At 34.2% G+C, this 17,926-nt stretch overlaps 1 protein-coding gene and 1 pseudogene across 1 annotated transcript; one reads left to right on the forward strand and one right to left on the reverse strand.

The window, feature by feature from the left end:
* Nucleotides 1–234: 234 nt before the first annotated feature.
* On the reverse strand, nucleotides 235–2,246 carry LOC138338918 (uncharacterized; annotated as a pseudogene).
* Nucleotides 2,247–14,840: 12,594 nt separating this feature from the next.
* Nucleotides 14,841–15,523, forward strand: LOC104649723 (uncharacterized). Its single transcript, XM_010329254.1, has 2 exons — nucleotides 14,841–14,903; nucleotides 15,008–15,523. Exons 1-2 carry the CDS (start codon nucleotides 14,841–14,843, stop codon nucleotides 15,521–15,523), a joined length of 579 nt encoding a protein of 192 aa, XP_010327556.1.
* Nucleotides 15,524–17,926: the final 2,403 nt, after the last annotated feature.

Consider the following 17,926-nt stretch of genomic DNA (forward strand, 5'->3'; position numbering starts at 1 on the left):
CATACCTGTTTGATCTCGTTCTTATGTATGCCTGATGTTGTACCTTTTGTGGCGTCCTTGTTTGGCTTCCATCTCCCTTATGATTCATTAGTTGTATCTCTACGTATCTGAATGTATGACATTGTGAAATGGTTGTTATGAATTGTATATTTGAAAGTTACTTTTTTATAGCCTTTGAAAAACACAAATTAAAAAGAATACCTCTTCTTTTTCTACCACTCTAGGCCATACATTCTAGAAGAATTCTTTGTAAACAATGTTCTTAATGAATGTTTGGTCTTCTGTCTCCCCATCCGCATTTAACACAACTAATCCTTCTCTTGTCCTTACTCGGGATACGGCTACATACAGTTGTCCATGTGTGAATACATTTTTTGGTAGATACAGGCCTACCTGATTTAGTGTTTGTCCTTGACTTTTATTGATTGTCATAGCTTAACATGTCGCTAATGATAGTTTTCGCCTTTGTAACTTGAATGACCACTTTGTTTCGTTCGATGAAAAAATAATTCTTGGAATTGTGACACGTGAACCAAGGTTCTTACCGGAAATGATGTTAGCGCTGACTCACCAAATACCAAGATGTGTGATGAATAATCTTGTTCCATTGCAAAGTGTTGTGATCGAATTCACGCACACACACTAGATGAATGAAGAACACAAGAACTTTCAAGAGAAAGAGATACGAGATCTAGAGAGAGAAAGAAAAAACCCAATATTTCGTGGTAACACCCCGTAAGTAAACTTCCACGGCGGTAAGGTATATTTATATTAATAAATCAGAGTATTTTTGGTTACAGTAAATAAATAGAGAATAAATACGAAAGCCTAAAATTTAGGTCGGGCCGCTGCCCCGAACCCCGCCTTCAGATGGGGGGCTCCCGCCTCCCATAACCCCCTGGCAACCTCACCGTGGAGGCTAAATCGCGTAAACAGTTATATATATTAATCAGGCTCCACTACCTAACACAAAGGCCTTCTGTTTGGTTTAGATTCCTCAGAAGCATAACAGGGATTCCTACTTTTAACTGTATGTCCTGGTTCGGGATCCCTGGAAAGCGCAGGTTGTTTAAAAATTCAGTTGGGTACAATATATCTTCCTTGTTAGTGTTCACACTTGCTTTACACACATTATCTAAGCTATAATATGTTCTTCCTTCTCCGGGTATCTTCTTCATAATTATTTCATTTAACTCATGTACCAGTTCATTTTTAGGTTTGAGTATTTCCCTTTCTTTCAATTATTTTGGGTTTTTGTACTTTTGTAATAGCGATGGATATACATCTTCCACAATGGATCCGATAGGATCCCCAAATGGTTCAATGCAAACATCATGTGACATTTTAATCATGTCCTTATTTGCTGCATCATAATTTGATCCCTCTCCTACCTGCAACAACCATTTGTCAAACGTTGATATTTTTGCGGCCCCGTACCTTTTAGTTTTCCACGACTCAAACGCATATTTTCCTTCAATTCATAAATAGAGAAAAAGTGCCACAAGGGAGAGGAATTCAGGGCTCCGTCAAAAATGTCAGATCTTGTTCCCTTTGGAATAACTGGTAGTATTTGTCAAAAATTTCCACCACATGCAAGTGTTAGGCCCCCAAAAGGTCTATCTGCGCTATTTTCATACCTGTCTCGTAGTATGTTCCTCAAGGTCTTCTCTAACGCTTCAAAACATAATTTATTTACCATTGATGCTTCATCCCAGATAATCAGTGAAGTTTTATTTAAAAGTTCAGCTAGTTGGCTTCCTTGTTTTATAGCACAGGTTGTCTCTGGAGTGACATCCAATGGAATATCAAAACGTGAATGTGTTGTCCTTCCATTTGGTAATTACAAAGCTGCTATACCAGAAGTAGCAACGGGAAGAACTATTTTTTGATTGTGATCGGAGGTGTGAAATTATTGTATTCCATAGAAAGGTCTTTCCAGTACCACCGTGTCCATGAATGAATAGTAATCTGCCTTCTTCATTCCATACAGATGTTATGATTGCATCATAAGCCTGAAATTGACCACTATTCAATTGTGCATAGGATTTTTTCTGCTCCCGTCTAAGGGCAACTATGTCATAGTCGAGCTCCTCATTTATTAGGCAGTTGCCTAAAGTGCGATGTAATGACGAATATGGATGTGGCATGCCAATATGTCTTTCAAACTTTTGCCCATCTTCAATGCTTTCAATCTCAACCAATGTGTACACCTCAATTTGCTTATCATGTAATTGTAAATCTTTCATGTGCTATCTCTTTCTCTGATTCATTTCTATATCTTCTAATAATATCTCATAGTTATTCTTCCATAGTTGTCTTGTATCTGACATTTGACAGTGCATTAGAATCGTTATAAAGAGATGTCTCAATTCATTACCAGTGGCCCACCCGAAGCCTCTACCAAGCAGTCATTCAATTCTTTATCATCATCTAATAAACCTAATGCGTAGTAGGCCTGTGGGTATGTTTTATGCTCTATTCCGTTGACTGTTCTTATGCTTTGGAAGCATATGCATACTTTGACAAAATTAAGCATCATGCACATATAAAATTGTTCTCCACTGGCGGGGTGTGCAAAGTAGATTCTCCCAGCTGTTCTTCCCTTCTGCCTCCTGGTCCATTTTTTCTCTCCTGCATTCCATACCCATCTTGTTGGAAAATCTGAATATGTTAGCTCTCTAGAATCTGCATTTTCTTTGTTTGCCTCGAACCATTCTGTGCATTTTGTTTTTTCTATATTAGGTCTGCTCAGGACGCATTCAGCCCTCCTTGATTCTTCAAATATTATTGTGTTTTGTCCCTCTTAACATAAAGGTAGTCGCTCAACTGCCGATTCCCTGTGATGTATGTAAAATTTAAAAAATCCTCCAGTAAGCTTCCGTAGCCGATATATATCTACAGTCCAGGTATTATTTTATCTCATCCCTATATGTTGTAATTTCATTATTTTCTATTATTGTTATTGCTCTATCGGACCCTTTATGAACATACTTGAATAGGTACTTCACTGACTTTGAGTAATTGCATGTTTCAACATTTATATGTGCATCAAATTGAACAAGCAAGTTCCTGTTGTATGGAACAACATATCTGTTGTCCAATTTGGCTCCATTTTTTTGTAACTCCAATACCTGTGTTCCTTCACCTATAAATAGGGAATCCGTCCATATCAAAATTGGTATGGTCATTGTATTTCTTTGGAAAATGTTTTATGCGCTTGCCTTATTTTATACATGGGCATTTTAGATTTAAGTCACCACACGGTTCATGAATCATAATGTTTTTAACAGCATTATAGCCATCCGAGTCTTGTGCAATATTAGGGATTTCTGCTGCTATTACTCTGTCAATGTGATCTACTGACGGGGTTTTTAATGTCTCATGAAGGAAGAGTCGTATGTGCGCATGTGGTAATCCTCTTTTCTGGAACTCAATTGTATATATATACCTGCGTAGAGAGTTGTTTTGTTAAACAATTTGGACGTTTGTTAATGGAAGTAATATATATGTGTATAATGTAATGCGTACTCGATGTTATTGAAATGCTCTTTTTTTGATGCTGTGCATTGTACGAGTGAGTTATAATGTAATGTAAAATACGTAATACACGGTACTTACATGCCACAATTTTCCAAAGGGTTTTTGTTTTTTAATATGCTGCATTAGTTGAAACAGCTTGATCTGGAAAACTCTACATATGATATCCACATGACTTCCATCATTCTCTTGTGATATCAAGTTTTGCATTTCATTTATTTCTGGCCATTTTGGGTTGCAAGTGAACGTAAGGAACAAATCTGGGTAACCATCCCACCTCCATATTACCATTGCATCTTGATAATTTTGTGCCCTACATCGTGGTCCCCCAATGTGCGATGAAGGTAGTATAATTGTTTTCCCAACCCTTAAACAATCAAAATCTCCCCAAACAATAGCATCCATCAACCCCCCAAAAAGATTTGTTCGTAGTTTTTGTTGATTATTTCGGGTATACCAAAATCTTTATTCTTCAATTGCCATGTAACCATCCACAATGTATTGTTGTAACAATCTTCCAGCTTGTAGAACTGTGTGTCGTTCGTTAAGTCGTTGCTGTTTTCGAAAACAATAATATTGCCTCATGCTTAAGCTGTTCCTTGCGAATGATTTGTTACACAAATCCACCAACTGAATACCAAATCTTTATCTATCTTCTTTCATATGGGTGTATCAATGGGTAATTCATGGCCATGAAAGATGGGTGTAAATTTGTGATTCTTTGTAGACCATTTTTCCGATGTTCTACAATAACATCACGCTGAAAGTTAGCATCTATAAGTTCACCAATTATTAATCCTGCCACTTCTGAAGTTGTTGGTGTATTGTATTGTCGGCCATCGTTGCTCCTTTAATTTAGGAGGCGTAGACGGAATACAGCCAAAACATTATGGTCATCAAGCATTTCAGATATTCCCCTTACAAATTTTGGTTCCACTTCTTCATGGCGCATAGTATTGATTCTATTATCGATCTCATTCTCAATATTATATATATAGAGCTGGGCAAACTGAGGATTTTTACCATGTTTCGATAATAGTGAGCCAATGTGATGATAATTTTGACCACTGTTCCTGAATATGTAATGTCCTTTACCACGGTTGATTGATTTGTCTACTCGGCCTCCCATGGATGTAAATGCAAACATGGAGTTATACATTCGAATATGCTTTCTCAAAGTTATACCAAGTTGTCCAGATTCTGTGCTTATTAGTTTTTTTCAGGTAGATTGGAGGTTGACTAAGTAATGGTAGCTAAACTCGGCCTTCCATACAACAAAATGTGAATTTTGGTTGTCTCGTTTTTTTACTTTTGTCCGTCCGTTCCTCATACCATAAAATGGCGCCACAATGTTGACATGTGTATGTTGGTGGTCCCAATTTTGAAGGCGTTGAATATTCATCTACCACATAATTTAGTTTTCAATTAATTGAAACATTTGTATGCAATAATAACGTTGGCCAAGGCAGAAGATACGTACTAGAATTCTGGATTGGAATTAGACCGATGTAATCAATTGGTGTATACATGGAAATTGAGCTTGTTCTTCTCCCCGCCAGTGGTGATTCAGAATGCTGTGCCCAATGGTTACCTATAAAGTGTTATAATACTGGGTTAATTATAATCGGTTTAATGTATCCTCTGGCTTGCTCTATGTTACTGTTCTACATGGTTATGTATTAGCAAGTAAGGTCCATTTTTCATTGAGGCTTGGTAAGTAAATATTGAATAATATCATCTTACCATATATCCGGTGTATCAGTTCTCGTGGCGCAAAGTTTGATACATTCATCAAATTTGTAAATCTTTTCACAAAGTGTAGTAGTTGCTGCATTTTCTTAATTGGTTCATGCTTGTATTTGTGGCTGATTAATGTGAGCTTTCTCTTCAATCTAGAATAATGGCCCCTGAATCTTTTGATATGCTTTATTTCCTCTGTCTTTGTAGTGTCATCGTTTTCATTTTGAAATCTTGAAAATATTCGTGGCAGCATCCTATCCTGCAGCGCTAAATCCGGCAGTAGTTGTTGAAGCAATATAATCTCTGTGGGTATATTAACAGTCTTGAATTCTCTAACTATGTCTGTGATCAATTCCATTTGGCCTGTTTCACAGAATAGTCAAAAGTATGTTATTTGTGCATAATAATGGATACAGTAAAGATAACATTGTACACCTACCGACTGAACTTAGTTAACATAGTTTGTACTTAGTAGTTCATACTATACTTAAATTACTAATTTTTTTGTTTGTATATTATCCACTCGATTGTTGGTTATTGTGTTGTATTTTGGTCATCATGCTTAATGCTAAATAGAGCAATATTGAGCATAGCCTTATTTTCATTCGTTCCGTAGTTTTGCAGTTTATAATTTTAGGTAGCAGAGACCTCTGTATTCGCATAATGAGTAGCATAAAAGTCAGAGACACTATAGTTAAATGACCCATTATTAGGTACAGTTCACCGTATCGATGAATGTATTTTTTCATTCTAGAGGCAAGTCTGAGGGTGCACACTATGATGTATGAATTACTTACCTGCACATAGGCAACATTTCATTGATGTATGGTAGCATATATTCGTATTGTCCTGATGTTCAATAGGTTTGAGTTGGACCTTTGTTATATTGTTGTATAAGAGTAACTTGTGTCCACTTGTATCTCCGTAAGGTTGTCTTTTTCCACGATTTTCACAATATTGTTATGGATTAGCAGTGAAAATGTGGAGATTTTTTCCCAGCACCACGGGCACTTTGATAGAATTGCAGATCCAATCCCGATTGCAATGTGTCACTGTTGTGGTTGTAGACGAAAATGGAGACAGTACACTAATGGATGTGAATTTTGTGGAGTATGGGTCAGATTAAATTGCAGGCTATGTAATTACAGTGTGTTGTAATCAAATTTCACAGTAGTTTTGATTATATTTCAATTGATTGGAGTGAAAGGCATGAGTCTGTAACTTAGTCTGACAACATACACATCGTTTCTGTGCTTGTTACCTTTGTATATCATATTATATTATAAGTGGGAAGCTCCAAGATATAAAGTTGAATTACTATTTTATCCCTATACTAAATAAAAATATTAAATTCATATTTAATTATATTATTTTTGAAAAATTTTGAGCAATAAACCTTTTTACTATTAATGAATTGAGAACATTTGAAGAGTTATGAAAATTAAATAATCTAAATGTTAAAGAAAATGAGGAGACAAATTTTAGTTAATGAGAGCAAATATGTAGAGATTCAAGTTGCACATTAACTAAAATATAGAAGTAGTTACCTTTACTTTGCTAGAATCTTAAAAGTTGTAGATTTCAATACAATGTATCTCATAATTAATATATTAATACATGTTATTTTCAAAGAATACATGAAAAGAAGCTAAAGGGACTAATTAATCATTTAAAGTGAAAGTATTATATAAAGCCAAGAATAATTTTCATTTTCCTCAAGTCCCCTCTCCATTTTTATGGGCTGTAAAGAAGAGTATATCATTTTTCTGAGCAGTTTTTTCTCAATCAATGTCAAAGTTAAAGGCTATTAAAATACGCTACGAACGTTGTTGGATTTGTGCAAGAATTTCAGCTATCGATGTTATTGGATTCGTCAAAGAAATTTTTTAGTGAAGAATACACTCATGACACTTATTATTTAATTTCCTTGCTAGGGCTTAATATGTGCAACACATGACATTAATTTTACGGTAAAAAATTTCTATATGTTACTGATTTTACACATATTTCATTAATGTAGCACATAAAAGTTCACTTATTCATTTAAATATTGTAGTTGTATAGTTTTTGATTTTGAATCTTAGAAACAAAAACACCATATAGGATGCTTATCAATTTAAGAACATATAATTTGTATTTTCTATTTTATAACACATAATATAACTTAAAAATATTGCTAATATAGGATCTTCACAAAAATATTTTTATTTATATGGACACACCACGTGGCGCGTATCCAGAAGCTAGTATATTATAAATGTGAGGTGCATTTTAAATTATTTTGTGGAGCAGTTACAGTCACCAAAATAACTGATAGTTGACAGTTTCTTTTTATGCCAAAGGACACATCCTTTGGATTTTACCGTGTAACAATATATAATTGTTTCCGTGTATTAATATATGATTACACTTGCAAAAGCGGTTGTGCCTGTACAGTTCCATTCATATTAATGTGTTCCTTCACTCATAAAATAAATGAAATTGTTCGTCGTGTACTTAATGTAATCTGATTCTGAAAGATTCAACTAGTATTTTTAAAAATAACTTACATAGTTTAGGGTAGAATAAACTTATATATTACGTATACTTAACTCTCACCTTAGATACACTTTTGTTATTGATTATGTACTTTGAAAATATGTATGGATGTCAATTTTTCAGCTGTTAAATTGAAATAAGATACAGTGTAAATATATAATGGAATTGAAAGTTCACGGTCTTTATTGCACTAAGTTGATGAATTAAAAATTTATTTGACATCGCAAGATTTACGTTATAAGAATCTGCTTCAACAAAATATACGATTCATTAATCACATACATACCATTTTTGTGGGTGTAGATAAAGAAATCAATATCAAACTTTCCACATAAGTAAATACAGTGAATTTTCCACCGCCTTTGGAGATCCATTGCAATTAGGATAAAAAAGTTGAGCTCCAATTGGCACAGAACATTGTAAGATACACCTTTACATGATTAAATAATCATTTATAGGAAGGATAAATTCATGTGTTGTAAGAAGATGCTCTAATTGGAAATTAATTCTCACATCCCAAATTAGTTGAATATGCCTGAATCCATTCAGTACTTAATCCTTAAAACAATTTAAGTTTATCATTTTTTAGTGAATGAAGATAAGTGCAATCACATATTGTTGAAGTAAAATTCGCCTCAAACAACATTAGCAAGTGCAATTGAAGATGAACAGACTACAAAATTCTTTGAGAATCATAAATCATCCATCACAAAGATATAATAAAATAATGCATTACCTTAGTACATCTTCTTAAAATCAAAATTGATGAAATTTAAAAGGGTGATTTAACATATATATGATCATCTTCTATGAACTTCTTCAATCATTTTATGAATAATGTCAATGTAATTTCATGTGTTATTAATTTTTTATTGATACTATGGTATATCCGATGGATATGGACCCCGCTATGTCCTTGGAACTTTTGATTATGCTGGTTTTGTGGTTTCATTTACTTGTAGAAGGAGTGGGGAGGTTGTGTTTACTATGGTAGTTGATCAAACGACAATTTGGCTAATCATTACCACTCACGCATTGCATGACAAATATAATAGCATGTAGTATGTAGTAAACATTGTTGATTGACATTCGATTTAACAACACAAAATAACATAATTGTATTGAATAATCTACATATGCAACATTATATTTAGTGAAATTCATTATTGTAGTTACTAATACATAGTCAATACCCATCTTGAAAGAATCTACTTCTTTGGTGAACTAATAGTATCTACATTAAAGTAGGGGAATGTTCCATTTGGCATTTGTCTTGGTGGGAGCAAAGCTTTCTTCGTCGTCCTCTATGTATACGCTTCTCTTCTTTTTTAGTTTTTGAGTTGAGACTCTTCTCTTCAAAATGGGTTCTTGTGCGTCATCCTGATCTTCTTCCGGTAAAATCGCTGGTCTTAGATCCATCTGATTTCCATTCGTTCGGAGCATTTATGTCTTTCATTTCTCCTTGACCCTAATTAATGTAATACAACTAAAACATAATTACCAATTTAAGGTTTTCTTTTTATTCCACAGTTGGCTTAATTATACTACTTTACCTTAGATTTTGGTTGAATGTTGTAAGGCTCTGAAATTTCCTCATAAGGAATGTCAAGTTGTGACTCTATTTTGGTTAGTCCTGCGATATGTTTGTTGTTCTGCACGATAATGTTTCTCCTCTTTTTGATGTTTGTAGTTGAAAATGTTTGGCTGCAATTGGGTTTGTTGTTCTGGTTTCTTGCAAACACTATTGTGTTGCCGGTTGAAGTGTCTTCCACCTCATCGAGATATTCTTCTGAGTCGTTATTGTGTGAACCTCCGGCAACATGCTCCTGTGATTTTGCTATTTATTCCATTAGGAGTTGATCCTGTAGGAATAAATGGAAAAATTATTACATCGGTGTACGTTCGAGGTTATTTCTGTTGATCAATAATGTATGTACAAAGTAGGTATGTATTGAACTGTGAATGATAACTACACTTTTTTTTCGTTGTTAATGCGGTGTTGCAATTCTAAATCTTCATTCGGCACAAACACTTTTGTGACTGTATAATTTTCCAGACCTTCTTTCAAATTGAAGTTGGTAAATTTTTGTTTGAAGACAATGTCCTTGCCGCAAAAGCTCTCAATTTGTTATGGGACATCCTTATCATCGTGGGTTGACCGATTAAGCAACTTGAAAGCAGAAGTATCAAGCAACTTTTTGGCAACACCATTAAAAAGAACCAAAGTTGTTTCCCCACCATTGTCCTTTACCTTAATGTGTATCTTGTACCTGTATCTGGTGAAAATATTAGTGTTTGTTTCTAAGCTAATATGTGGTAGATTTTTTAGTGTTTCCATACCTAACCAACGGGAAATCACACTTCTTCACGCATTTATGGTATGTGTACATTCCATCCGTCGGTTCTATTTTGTTGTTGCATAAGTTGCATGATATGTAATGCCAATTAAAAAAGTATCTATTTCAGCGATTTGTGCCTGTAGTGTGACGATACATTCCTAGAAAAATAAACAACCATCAGATAAATACGCGGAAGAAGTGGGTTTATTTATTGTATTAAGCATAATTTTGGAAAAGTTGTTAGGGAACTAACATCTATGTCGTTGACTCTAGTACGAATCCAGTAACTCTGAAACAGTCATCCTGTTCTCGAACATTGCCTCATCAATGGATATGTTCCTTCCATTAGCACTCTCTATTATTTGTTTCTGAATGGTTTTGGTTGCAAACTTTTGAATCAATGAGGTGACGTTTGCCATTGGAAGATTAACAAACGTTTTGCTTGCAGCGGTGAACAAACATTATAAGTCAGGATGAGTTAATGATGTCTAATGATTTATTCACGGATATGGTCTGTGTTAGTACTTACCTTTGAATTCCTTCACTGTTGTTGTCGTAACAATGACTATGTATTGTCCGGACTCGGGGGGGGGGATAGGTACGGGTAAAATCCTTCTCCAAAGTCCTCCCCACAACGTTATTTAGTTTTCGCAGACCTATCATGCTAAAACAAAAAATATTATATGTTAGTGTTATGAGTGCTATTTGGGATTAATGAATATAAGTGAAAATGATCTTATGACATTAGTGAATTACGGATCAGTAAGAATGTGTAGGTCACATTTATTCCATTTCGAACCAACACTCTCAAGATCAAGATAGACTATATTAAGTACATATGTAGATGAACGTGTGTCACATAAATGATATGTATAAGTATACCTGTTAGGAAGGTGTTATTATTAACCGTTGAGCGAATAATGTTTTGCTTAATAAAGCAAGCCATTTGACGGGATACTAACATTATCCTCCTGTATTTTTTGTATCGCAGTGAGCTGCAGAAAAGTGACTTTAACATCGGACTTTATGAGTGTCTATTCTCCAATACTTTCAGATACCTTAAAGTTTCTAATAATGATTACAGAGCCTTCACATAAGTTAGCACGAAACCTGTTGACTTGGTTTCTCCAGATTACCGCGTGTACCAAAGTACCCTGTTACATGTTAATTCGTAAGTGGATCCCCAATAACCAGACCATCCAACAATGTCGTATAACGTAAAAGTGAAAGGGTAGTACCTTTTCGTCAATAAGTATCATGTCCAAACTTATCATCTCGTTGCTTCGCTTGTAGTTTTTAAATTCCCACATCCTACAAACTCGTACCTTAATCAACCAGTTATCCCTTGAGGTATCCAAATATGAAATAAGTGTGTATGCCATAAAAATTATATGAGAGAAAAAGAAGTTTTGCGTTCTTTTTGGGAATAAAGAGAGATGTGATCAATAATGGGTGACTGGAGATTGGTAGGCATTATAAAGACAAAGAGGGAACTTGAAAGAGGTTTGCAACGTTTGTAAGAGACGCATTGTTTTGTAACACCTCTTGCGAAGAGACGTGTCTATACATCTGTGAAGGACAGTACGTCCTATTTAGCAAGAGGCGTTAGGAATATCGTCTTAAATATTTAAGAGGGCAGTTGTAGGCTTAATTAGCAGGTTTATATTTCAATCTATAGGGCTCTTGTAGCCCTGGGTATCTACATATATTTATGTATAAAATTGAAACGAAGCCTGTGTTGTTGGACAATTTATATGATATGCAATTTAAAAAAAGAATTGTAAGGCGTAAATATCATATAGACATTTAGGTTTTATGTGTGTTAGTATGTTATTTTGTATTGGACTGGAATAGGCATGGGTCTTTCCATATATTATAATTAAACAGTTTAAAAAAACGCACTCTATTTGTACCCGTTTGATTTTTTGGGCAGCATGTTTGAATACACCAAATAACTGGTAGAGCTAGGAAAAAAACAAAGATATCCAAATTGTTCATGAATTTGTCTTCATTTTCGATGAGGATAATTTCACGACCACGATGAAGTATGATGGATAAAATCTTAACTATAAATATATATTATTGCGTTAGAACATGATTTCAGTATATTTTAATTTTTCTGTAAATTCAGGTCTGTGAACTTTGCACTGGAGATAGCTTTAACATCAAATGGGTATAAATATTGTCCCAACAAAATTGTAGTTTTGGCATGGTAAAGTACACTTCTCCACCAGATTGTTATTTTAATTATTGAAATTGATACAAATTGGCCTTTGGTAGTTAAAATATCATTAGCAAACGATTGTGAAAATAGACACAAAAATCAGTGTCATATATTCGTGAACATTATCTTGTTTAGGTTGCATTCTGAATGACGTTTAAAAGAGAAATATATCATAGTATTGCATAAGCTGAATACACACATCAAGTGAACATCAATATTGATTACCTCTGCATATTAGATTACAAACAATATTGTTTTTAGACAATAACGTATTAATTTTAGCCGAAGATGTTGAGTATATAGCAAGAATTGATGGGAAATAGAGGGAAGGGGAGGAATTTGAAAAGTTTAGAACTTGAAGGGTTGGAACTTGAATTTTCCTCTAATGCTTTAATGAAAAAGGTAGTAGTCCCTCATCGGTAATGGAAATGAAAATAGAAGAGTTTAAATAAATAAACACTCCTATGAATTGTTAAAAGGGTTGGAAAGAGGGACCCCCCTCACGTCGTCGTCATCGCTCGCTTCGGCTTCGGCTTTGACAAATGATCAAGAGATAATTTTTTGGACGTTAACCGAATGTTTTCAACTTTTTAGTTAACCCGACCCGAGTAGGTTCCGCGCGCGTGACCCGTTTTATATTCCGTTATATTTAAAAATTCCTGCCATGACTGTTCTGAAAGGTTGCAACTTTCAGGAACAGTCAATACCATTTGAAAGTTTGCTACCTTTCATTAATGGTCGCGTCAATTCTAAAAGGGTTGCAACCTTTCAGAATATATTCTTCTTGCCTATAAATACCATTCAGTTTTAAGAATATTTCCCTACGAATTTTCTGATCTTCCTTGTTCTTAAAAACACATATATCTTCGTGTTCTTCGCTGACAGTAGAGTTTTTGGTATCTATACTCTACTGATTAAGATCATTTTACCCTGGGAGGTTATTTTCCAAATCAAACCTCGGATACTAGAGGGGAATAATTTCCTTAAGGGGACACTGTGAATTCAGTGGACTTCATTTTCTTCCTAAACTATTAAAAAGAGTATTCCAGATTCTGGTAAGTTTTTACAGATTCAATTATTTTTTACAAATAAATTTCTGTTCATCTTACTTAGTGGTTCTAAGAATCTCAGTTACTTCATGTTTCTAAATGATTTATTACAATCAGTAATTTCTGATTTTCATAACACAGATTGACAACAGAAGATGTGTGCCACAAAAAATAAGATGCACCAAGCTTAAAGGACATCAAACATTTTAAATTTAGTCAAGTCATTTTCAATTTATTTATAAAATCTCGTAAGGGCAGCTAGATGCTTAGGCATGCTCGCCTATGTTGAGCAATCAAACTGTATGAGGGCTGAACTTTATAATGTCAAAGGTCAAATTCTGTGATTCTGAGTCACAACATGATGTCATTATAGTATCTTATTTTTTGAATCTTCAAATTATTGGAAGTTGATAATATGCATTATATAAATATGAAAGAATTAAATTCAAAGTTGGATTCGTCCGAACAACATATTTAGGTATCTTATGTTGTTAATCTTCAAATTCTTGAACGTTGATAATATACATTTAATAAATTTAAAATAACTAATTCAAAGTTGGAGTTGTCCGAGCAACATATTTTATGAATACTCTGTTGCAACTTGAGTTGTTGAAAGAGGTACAAAGTGATAAAAGATGATGTTCTTGGTTAACACACATGGACTTTCACAGGCCGACTTAAATTAAAAATTTAACCAGAACACATACTAATTTGCTGAAATTCTAAATTGCACATTGACAAATTTAGTAGAAAATTAAAATTGAAAGTGTAAATAATTGATGATTGAATAATTAATTGGCAGTATGAGGGCTGAGTTGAGGTAAACATGGCATTATAATTTATTAAAACATAAGGCATTGCTTTCAAAACCATTGATACTTGAATCTATGAAAAATAAAGATGACTTATGGAGGTATAAATAATCCTAGATATTTAATAGAACTTTCTAGAGTTATGTAGAGTAGTAACTTGATGTATCTAGGAATTGTGTAGATGTTCTAGAGAAGTAGATATTTATAGTGAATTGTAGAAAAATCTAGATTCTTGTTAAATAGTTAGAAGATATAAGTCATCATGATTTTTCTTGTAGATCAATGTAGAATAATTTCTAGAAGCATCCCTACTCTAGTATATATAGGGCTGACCATTGTAATTTGTAATCAACCCAAAACCTAAATCAAATAGTCTTCTTCTATATCAAAGTACTTTAATCCAAAATACTCTTTCTCCTTTCTAGCTTCATCTTCCTTGGTTGTATCTTCAGATCTTAGTTAACGATCTTGGGCTAGCAGAAGGGTTCCCTAATTATACTCTTATTTTGCTATTCTCTACATGGTATCAGAGCCATAGTTATTTATTGAATTTTGAATTTTATTCAAGATTGGGTTAGTGGTAGATTCAACTGATTTCGATATGGAACTTAGCGGTCGTGTTAATGGGCTGGGGATGGAGTTGTTGAATCAGTCCAATTACAAGGTATGAAAGACATGTATGGAATAATACCTTGTGGGAGAGGATTTGTGGGATGTTGTTAATGGGAATGACACAAGTCCTCCTGCTGACGGACCGGAAAATAACAGTCATACAAGAAGTGGAAGCAGGTTAATGCGAAGGCGGAGTTCATTGTGAAGAGGACAATCTCCTCCGATTTATTTGATCACATTATAAAGAGTAAATCAGCTCACGAGATATGGAGGACCCTCGATCACTTGTTCAACAAGAAGAATGAAGCTCGGCTGCAAATATTGGAGAATGAATTGGCTAACACCACTCAAGGTAACCTTTTTATCGTCGAGTACTTTTTGAAGATTAAGAACTTATATTCTGAGATATCTTTGTTGAATCGGGAAGAGGCTATTTTGGAAGCACGAATGAGAAGAATATTCATTCGTGGACTAAAACCTGAATATATTCCATTTTTGACGTCGATTCAAGGATGGGCTCAACAACCAATCTTGGAGGAATTTAAAAATTTAGTGTCGTCCCTGGAATTAGTAGCCAAGCAATTGGCTAGTGTGTTTGTCAAAAACAAAGAAGAAGATGCTCTTGCAGCAGACAAGAGAAACATTAAAAGAAAAATAGGAGATATGCCATAATCTCAATCCTCAGGTGATTCACGCTCACCTTGAGAGAATGATGAGTCTTCTAACTATTATGGTAAGAAGTCTCTCAGATGTTATTGTTGTGGTGAAGTAGGAGACATAATGAAATATTGTCGAGCCAAGGAGAGCAATATGGATCAAAAAGTTTTTGAAGAAGAAGAAGAGTGGGGAAAATGTTTAGTAGCTGAGGCTCGAACAATAGATGTCATGATTTCCATCAATCTAAAGAGATTGGATCAAAGATCTATAATATATTATAGCCGATCACATGGAGAAGCAAGAAATTGATATTGTCGGCATAAAGCAAGAAGTTTTTGCGGTCGTTTCCAGTGATGACATGGTTCCTACTATTCAAAAAATCAAAGAAGAAGATCTTGAACAGGTAGTATCTGAAACTACAAATGCTAATAAAAACCTCTACAAAGAAAGCATTGATGAAGATGTACTGAAAGTGGAAGTGCATGGTCAATCATTGAAAATATCAAGGTCAACTAATGACTCAGAGCAAATTCTGGAAGAAGATGGAGAAAGTAGAGATCGATGGAGGAATAAGACTATTTTGAAGTCTTAAAGACAAAATATATTATTTTTGAAAGTTCCAAAACTGCCAAAATATCTATCGATGAGATAATAAGAGAGTATGACAATGGATCCTATGTTAGTGTTGAGACTTCACAGGAAATTGACATTGTTTCTCTAGAAAATATAATTGTCGAGAAGTTAAGAGAAAGAGGGAGTCTGAGAACCCAACAAGGAGAAAGTCTACATGGATAAACTGACAACGAAGAATTTTTATCATTTGAAGAAGCAAGAGGAGGCCGAAATACTATGGTGCTTTAGGCACAAATAGAAGTTTCGAACACATGAAGAGAAAGATGTGAAGAAAATAAATTACGTGAGGATTTCATGATGGAATGTAATTAAAGGCAGAGGTGGGAAATGTGACATTAGAAACAATTGATGTTATGCTTAAATTAATAGTATATGCTACATAAAAATTCCTTGACTGAGAGTGCATATCTGTAGGAACAGATGTGTATTGGGGGTCTATTGTAGGGATTTCTTTCAGTTGGAGGTGTTTATATGAGGATTTTAATGTTTGTTGGATTGTGCAGGATTTAGTCAGTGGTGAGGAGGAAGTTGGGTAGAGATACAAAATAGAAAAGGGAATTAGAGGTTGTTTGCAGGGAGGGTGAAGGTTTGGTAGTTGAATTGATGTGGGAGTTATTTGCGGCAGTGTGGTGAGAGTAGGGAAGAGACATGTTGTTTAGATAGGTGTACATTGTTTCCAAACGGGTATGACTGTATAGAGGGAAGACTTCTGTTGGTAGTAAAATAATTAAATAAAGAATTGTGGTGTGAATGTTTGGTAGGGAAGGGTATTGTTGGAAAAAAAATAATTAAAAGGAGAATTCTGCCCTGTGGTTGAGCCACATACGCAGGGCTAAGAATATATATATATATATATATATATATATATATATATATATATGAAATGATATGATTTATAATAAATTAATATTTATTAAAATTATAGGGTTAAAATGATAAATCTACTTTTTGGTCAAACTCTTTCCACTTATAGTAATATATGATATTTTACTCATTCTTCATTTTCGACTTTCATAACTACATACCAAGTTACTCTCTTACTTTAATCTTCATCGGATGAATCCCTGACATACTGCTGACTCCGCCCCTGGTTAGACCTTACTTAGAAAACAAAACATATAGAAGTTTACAGTCTTTTTGTTTGAAATAAGCTCGAAGGTGGTCTTTTATCCCTTCATCATGTTATAAACTGGCTGACCTACTCACCAAAGTTGTGTAAAACAAACTTGCATCATGTTCAAGTTGGCTATGAAGGCCTCATATCCCACTTGAGGGGGGGGAGGGTGTATTGACAATATATTTATGCACATAGTTAGTCAGTTAGTTGTAATTGTTAACTCAGTTAGTTATTAGCTTGTTAGAAGCCAATTGTTTACAGTGATACAAATATTTACACATCTACAGATATGTTTTCCCTTGAGAGATTTTATTTAACAAAAAAGGTAAACATTTGTTTTGCATTTTGAGAAAGGTAGTGCACACCCTTGAAAGAAGATGTCTTTAATAGGAACATCTTAACTATCCCCACAAATAATTGTCTTTATACTACGCAATCTCACATGGTCCGAAATTAAATTGCATAAATAATACTATGTATTACTTTGTCTTTTTTTTTTCTTTCTATTTTTTTAAAGTACAACTAGTAGATACCCAAAGCCCACTAATTATATTTACATCTGGTACACCTACTAAAGATCTACAGCAATATATATCGTTAGAAAATTACAATTTAATTTTACAAGAGTATCTTGCAAATGTTTTGCAGATTCTCTGAAGTAGCATATA

This window comes from Solanum lycopersicum, chromosome 10, assembly GCF_036512215.1.
Source record: "Solanum lycopersicum chromosome 10, SLM_r2.1".
In the NCBI taxonomy this organism is placed as follows: Eukaryota; Viridiplantae; Streptophyta; class Magnoliopsida; order Solanales; family Solanaceae; genus Solanum; species Solanum lycopersicum.

Excerpts from the sequence above, each read along its gene's own strand:
- LOC104649723 (XM_010329254.1), top strand. The coding sequence starts at position 14,841 with ATGGAACTTAGCGGTCGTGTTAATGGGCTGGGGATGGAGTTGTTGAAT. Across the intron at positions 14,904-15,007 it reads TGAATCAGTCCAATTACAAG|TCATACAAGAAGTGGAAGCA; the intron begins GTATGAAAGACA and ends GGAAAATAACAG.